At 44.9% G+C, this 7,184-nt stretch overlaps 1 protein-coding gene and 1 long non-coding RNA gene across 2 annotated transcripts in view; one reads left to right on the top strand and one right to left on the bottom strand.

Annotated features, from left to right (window-relative positions):
* Positions 1-1,083: 1,083 nt before the first annotated feature.
* LOC119306033 lies at positions 1,084-3,097 on the bottom strand. Its single transcript, XR_005148828.1, has 3 exons — positions 3,014-3,097; positions 2,098-2,202; positions 1,084-1,194 (listed from the first exon to the last, which is right to left on the bottom strand). It is a non-coding gene; the product is annotated as an uncharacterized LOC119306033 (long non-coding RNA).
* Positions 3,098-4,825: 1,728 nt separating this feature from the next.
* LOC119306032 overlaps positions 4,826-7,184 on the top strand; it is a 4,600-nt gene continuing 2,241 nt past the window's right edge. Inside the window, exons 1-3 of the mRNA XM_037582384.1 lie at positions 4,826-5,085; positions 6,239-6,366; positions 6,681-6,760. Coding sequence (XP_037438281.1) covers positions 4,982-5,085; positions 6,239-6,366; positions 6,681-6,760 — 312 coding nt within the window. The 5' untranslated portion in view covers positions 4,826-4,981. The remainder of the gene's footprint in view (positions 5,086-6,238; positions 6,367-6,680; positions 6,761-7,184) is intronic.

Genomic DNA, 7,184 nt, shown 5'->3' with positions numbered 1-7,184 from the left:
TATTTTCTCAGCAATCTCTGTTTTCTTCATGAGACCATCCGGTATGCCAATAATGCGTGCCCACACAGCGATACGATCGAGCTTATACTCCTCGACGTTCGACAGTCCATCATATTCTTCCAAAAATACTGCGGCGTTTCGGAACAGCCATGGGCCACCATTCATGACGCGATTCCAGTCACTCAAGCAAAGGAATTGGGCGAGGAAGATGTTTGGTTTCTTATCCTTGAAGATCACTCCCTGCACAGGCGCCCAGGCGTTTCTCATCGCCTTATACAAAGCAACATGACTAAAGGGTTTGGTCGTATAAACCCTAAAGATGGCGATCCAACGAGTTTCTTCTATTAATCCTTCAATCTCTCCCGACAGATCCAACTCCTCTTCCTCCTCCCCATGGAGGTTCAACCCTGAAAACCTATCTTCCAGATTTGCTTCTGATCCGGGTGTATCTCGCCCACCCCCACTCCCCGACGCGATGCCCTCCGGCGCCTTTCCACTCCTTCTCGGGAATTGAGAGGAGACACTACCGGACTCGCGGGCTATGCCTACGGCCAAGGGCCGTCGGCATACGTCCTATGCCGTCGGCATAGATCTATGCCTACGACTGCCGTCGGCATAGCCCCGTCAGTGTAGATCACGTCAGCGTATTCTTGTCAGACCGTCGGCGTACTAAAGCCGTCGGCATAGTAGCCTATGCCGACGGCTTCCGTACAGCCGTCGGCATAGTTTCACCGTCGGCAGAAAAATGGACGAGACGGCAGCTAACGGTGCCGTCACGAAGTCCGACCAACCAGGAGTTGCCACGTGGCAAATCTATGCCTACGGCTTTGCCGTCGGCATAGCCTTCCACGTGGCAGCTCCTGGTTGCTCCTTGTCGTGGACTATGCCTACAGCAAAGCCATGCAAAACTATGCCGACGGCTTTGCCGTAGGCATACACGCCACATGCCAGCTGTTGGTATCACAACAGCCATCTATGCCTACGGCATTGTCGTCGGCATACTTGCTGACCAGAACAAAAAAAAAGATTAGCCAAAAAGGCTAGCTATTTACAAATGCTTATACAGACATGATTCAACAACCATGGATTTGCAAACTCAGACTAGAGAATATTTTTGATGTACATAACATTTCCATTCTAAGAATCCGCAACAACATTAGAGGAGGCCGAGGGGCGGTGGTGGGGGAGACGAGGCTGCAACGATGTGGTGGCATACAGTCAGTATAATAAACCGAAGATCCTACACATGAGGATGAATATGTAATCTATATACTGAATTTACCAAAAGAAAATCGCCTAGAACAGGGGCATCTAACTAAAAAGGAAAAAAATATTGCTTTTGCTGAAGATAACTTGTCATGTTGGTGCTTGAACCAAACAATGCTACTAATACATATAGACAGAGATGCTCCAGTTTCAGTTGTATCTATCAAGCATCAATTGTTGTTCAAGGCAAGCTCCAAAGAGAAAGAAATTGGTCTCTGATTGTGACTAATGATACTTACTCATAAATATTCAGTCAAAGTAAAACGAAAAAACCGACACATATAAACTGAACCAAAGTGTGGTGCTGATTCATATGTATTTACAGACCATGCAAGTGCCATCGAGTTGGTTTTAGTCACAGTAAAAACAAGTGGACACATACAAAACTGAACCAAGGGTGGTGTTGATTCATGTGTATGTATAGATTGAGGTGCCATTCAGTTGGTTTCAGTCAAAGTTCAACCAAAAAATTGACACATACAAACTGAAGAAAAGTGTGGTGCTGATTCATATGTATGTATGCACAGGAGATGCAAGGGCCACCAAGATAGATAGTTTCAGTCAAAGTAAAATACAGTTGGACACATACAAACTAAAGCAAACCGTCGTGCTTTTTCATGTGTACATACAGGATATGCAAGTGGTATCCAGAATTTGGATATAGGTAGTACGCTCATGTGGTGAATTTTGTGAATCTATACTCTGCATCTACCTCACATGCAAATATAATTCAGTCCAATGGCCTTCTTCTCCCCTCACATGCATAATACAAGAGCAGACCATCTAAACAGGCGGATCAGACCTTCACCTTGGGAGGGAGGCGAGTGCTACCTGTTGCCGTGTCGTCGTCGAGCTTGGGTGGTCCTCCTCCTCCTCCTTGAGCAGGACAAGGTTGTTCCTCCCCTACACTCCAATGGCCATCTTCTCCGAGGACATCTACAAGGGCAGAACACACCATTGATGCAAGTGTCACCAAGATAGTTTCAGTGAAAGTTAAAGCAAATGTACACATGCAAAATAAACCAAACCGAGGTGAATATTCATATGTGTGTGTATGTAGAGATGCAAGTGCCATCTGAATTTTGGGGAACCAAAGCGTGGCTGTTGTTGTTGCGACTTTAGCAGCAACAGCATCTTCGAAATCAAACGAGGAGCAAGTTGTTTTAGCAGCAGCGCATACTAGTAATTAGCTAGGACCATTATTATTGCACAACCATTCAAGGACGGTGGCAGACATATCAATCTCACAAGGCTCTACTGGAGAAACAAAAGCATAGGATATGTGATGCTATCAATCTTAGCACAAGAAGAAAAAAACACAGCCTCTCCGATAAAATGGATGGATGCATCATGCACAATCATCGGTTCCATCATTGCAGCACTAGTTGAGCAACAAATCAAATATAACAATAGTTCCATTGGTTCAGCCAACAAGTTAAGTAGTTAACAAAAGTTTACTTCCCACTACTAATTTTGCACTTGTCATAATAAAGAAAACAGAGCTCGACATCACAACAACAAAAGCGGTAGACTGGGAGCCTAGAACCATGCACACCAAATCGCAGAGCAAAAAAATAGCAGTACTACCTAGAGCAATTAGAAACTCAACGGACTGGGCAACATTTGGAAGGAGACAAGCAAGTACTACAACAGCTAGCTAGGCTGAATTGAAGATCAACCAAAATCATATCAAGTATTTGTTGAGCATGATTATACACGGGAAGGGGAAGGGGTTCACGGCAGGGACCTTTAGGTCATGGCCTGGCTTGCATATCTCCTCCTCATGTGCATTGGTTTGCATCCAATCCTTGCAGTCCAATCCATGGACGTCCCTCCCTCCCTGCATCTCTAGAACAACACGACACTTAAATTTCATCAACTTCCATTGCTACTGATAAAAGAGGAGCAAGATGTATATGCTGCATAAATCATACATGGAGAAGCAAGCTGCTTGAAAACAGAGGAGGTCCATGATGGTTATTCTCATTCGCAACAGAAGAACTAAAAAAATGCGCAAGTGTGTGCTATGTATGGATACACCAACTCTATCAGTACCTAGCACCCAAACTAAGAAAAAAAATCATTCATATGCAGCAGCCTAAACTCAACTTTGAGAGAGCGGACTGATTAACATTTTTTTTGTTGGGTCGAATTTTTCACAAATATAGATAGAAGCACTCCAGAAGCTAAAAAATAAATCATAGAGGCTGGCTGAACTAATTGGCGCACTCAAGCGATACAAGAGAGCGGCCCGATGGACAACTAAGCAAGCATACACAGCAAGTAAAACTACATCACCAATATTATGTAATTAACTGGAAGCTCTTGTTCATCATACCAGTACAAATATACTATCTATATCTATACTTTGATCATGCAGTCAATTGAAGTAAAAGCTGGCTCGGCCAGAAATCTCTACTCCTAATGGAGCAGTTGATAGTCTCCGCCGGTCAATTTTCGTCCTACAAGAAACGGGTTTTTTTCGTCCTCTATCCCACCTCACGGTTTCAAAAAAAACCAACCAAAACCAACTAGGCCCCTCCCACGAAACGAAACCCAATTTGCCCCCGTACCACCACTCCTCCCTCTCTCTCGACCTCCCTTGTCTAGGGTTCCCCACAACCATTGCGGCAGCCGCTGCCGAATCCCAGGGATGCCGCACGCCACCGCCGTCGCAAATCACCAGAGACGCCGCACGCCACCGCCGTCGCAAATCACCAGAGACGCCGCACGCCGCCGCCGCGAATCCCCAGGGATGCCGCCACCACCGCCGCGGATCCCCAAGGGCGTGGTCGCGTTGTACTAGACAAAGCGTGGTCGCCGCCGTCCTCTCCTTGTCCGACCTTGACCTCATCCCTTGGACTCCGGTGACTCCTCTGTGCCCCGGGCGGCCCTGGCCGACGCCGTCACAGCCAACGCCGGCCTCACCTCTGCGGCCTCACGCACTGCCGCCGCCGAGGAGCCGGCCTGATAGGTTTGAACCATCCCTTGATCCCTCGAGTCTTCTGCATCCCTTGATGACTCGATTCCTTGTCTTCTCCATCTCTCGATCCCTTGCATCCGTGCATGCTACGAAGAGAATGGTTCCCTTTCCACAGGGTCTGGTGTGAAAGAGTTGGAGCAAGGAGGACGTGTGCGGCCACTTCGCGCTTCGGCGAGATCCTCAAGGTTGTCATTGCAGACAAGTGCACTGGAAGATCCAAGGGCGGCGGATTCGTGAGTACCGCCCAAACAATTCTCTCCTCCCCTCATCATCGATTGGTCTTCCTGTAGTTAATTTTCTTGCTTAATTCAGCCCCGTTAGTTAATGCTATGCCTGGATGGATGCTTGGCATGTTACGTTCCAGGAAGCGGAGGCGGCCATTAGGGCGTGCTTGGGTCCGTACCCGGTGATTGACGGCCGGAGGGCCAACTGCAACCTCGCCTGCCTCGAGGTCCAAGGCGCCACAACGAAAACGCCCGCCTCGATACTCAGCTTCAAGGGATGTGTCCTGACACGGGTATAGTGCCATCACACCGGTACAATGAATTCCCGTGCAACCCAGCATCCGCATTGAGACATCTTTCTTGGCGCTGCCATTGCTGCCGTACTCTGACAGTCCATGCATTGACGCATCGATTCAGAAGGTGAGCCCCAGCGACGGCTCCGGAAGAAGGGATTGGCTGCAGCTGATTTGGGAGGCCCAGTCGGGGAGAGCAGGGAGGAGGAGCATCGATGATATTCCTCCCGTCCCATAGCCAACGGGAGTGTCAGCGCACCCAGCGGCGGCACATCTTGCGGCAGCAATTGACGTATCGGACCAGGCGGCTGTGTAGCTGGTGAGTGCAAAGCGTTTGTGCTAATGATTGAGCGGAGTTATCTTATGATTGTCATATCACACTATTTACGAGTAGTAATGCTTAACTCCGTTGCCTTAGCATGTGATTGTATCATGTCCGTGACAATACTAATGCTCAATGTTGTTGCCCCAGAGCAGGCCCTATCGTGATTATCATAAACGAGTAGGCAGCATGTAAGAGCACCCACAGTGCTTAGATGTACGCTCATTGCCCTTAGGCAGTGCGTTCTTGTCAACTCACAAGATTGTACTATTGTATTTTGTAGGTACATCTGAAGATTCATCTTCAGTTAGGTAGAAAATGATTCATGTTTTACATCCAAAAGTTATACATTTTTCAGGCTGTAAGCACCTTTAAAGTTATTCATGCATACTTTTTTCAGGCTGTAAACTGCACCCTTATAGTTATTCATGCCTTTTCTTTTATATAGTCGTGCTACATAAAATACTTATATATTGTCAGTTATAGGTAATGTTCCATCAAACAGGAGTTTACTCAGTATTCAATAAGATATTTTATTTTTAATAGTTATACGAGGAGACCTGCATGAAAAAAAAGAGTGCAGTTGGTTCAATCAAATAGAACTGCAGGTTGATGGGAGTGGTTTAATAAAAAGAAAAAGATGAAATAGATTGGTGTTTATTTATTCTCTGCGGAAAATTTTGGGCTCTGTTCTTATGCTTTTGGAATAGGGTAGTTAAAGTGTACTTTTCTTATGGAAGGCATGAAAAGCATGCGTAGCTAATTACAACTCAGAAACAAATGTCTTTGTTTCAAAAAATGACAATGACGGAATAAATTGTTTCAAAAAATAACTACAAAAATCTAAAAATTTAAACATAGTGATCAGATGAACACGGTGGCCACTGATGATGTTGGAATTAGGATAAGAAGCGAGATGGGTGGGAGGGCATGTTGAAGTAGAGAACGTGGACTTGCGGGGAGGAGGGGGGGGGGGCTTACTTGAGACAATTTATTAGCTTAAGGGTGTGCATGACTTTTTCCATATGCACGAATTATTAGTTAGTGAGAATTAAGCGCCATGCGTTCTTGGTTTGATTGTTATTCGTCGATCATGAGCAAGAATCTGTCAATTAATTAGATGCTTTAATTAACTTGTATGTAATGGCAGGGTGTCCATGTTGAACGGAGACACCGATGGTTGCCCTTCAAGCACCAACAAATTGGAAATTCCAAGCCCTGCTGAGATTACGAGCAGAGTGGAAAGGGAATCAACACCATCACGCCAAAACATTGGAGGTGAATAAGTGGACCACTATCTAAGTAAATAGACGAACCATATTTTGTTAGAACTAAGCAGTTGCTGCTAATATAATCCTCTCCAGCAAGATCAGTTTCGGACAATATAATTTGCTATTTACTTTCTATGTGTTTAAGCATGCTCAAACTCAGTACAAATGAACATAATTCTTTTTTTAGGTCATTGCATGACAAATAAGAATACTTACATCACTGAATTTCTGATGTTTTTCTGTCAGAAGTTAGTTCAGTTAGGCACTTCTAAGTTCTAATTGCTTAAGCTCGATTTCACTCAAGTTTGATATAATCTGCAGGAGCAATCCAAGAGCTAAAAACTACAGTGATCTCACTATTCACCAAGTATTGTTATTTTCTATACCTACGTCCTAATCAGGTGTGTCACCTTGTATGACTTTGTCTACTGAATTATAACGAGTCTTGAACTTTGTTATCTGATTTTCCTTATCCTACTTCTTAGCTTTTCATGCTATTCTGCGCGCTGTGCATAATGTGCATTTTTTGTTATTTGCTAATGTGTACTGGACAAAGCTTGGTCTGTTGTTGAAACACATAAGCGCGGCAGCAAATTCATAGTGTGCATTTCTTGTTATTTGCCAATGGTTGTACTGGACAAAGCCTGGTCTTTTGCCGAAACACATCCCTTATGTTATGTCCAAAATTAGCTTGTTAGTCCTTTTTAGTGGGGTGCACTTATATCTCAATTTTTCCTCCAGTTGTTTATTACATATTGTGATATTGGTACAAAGGCTGCCACAAAAGACGAGCATGTCTAGATCAGCAATATGTCAGGTGTTTTA

Source organism: Triticum dicoccoides, chromosome 5B (assembly GCF_002162155.2).
Source record: "Triticum dicoccoides isolate Atlit2015 ecotype Zavitan chromosome 5B, WEW_v2.0, whole genome shotgun sequence".
Classification (NCBI taxonomy): Eukaryota; Viridiplantae; Streptophyta; class Magnoliopsida; order Poales; family Poaceae; genus Triticum; species Triticum dicoccoides.
The sequence above is the reverse complement of the archived record's forward strand: the minus strand, read 5'-3'. Positions and strand labels throughout refer to the sequence as shown.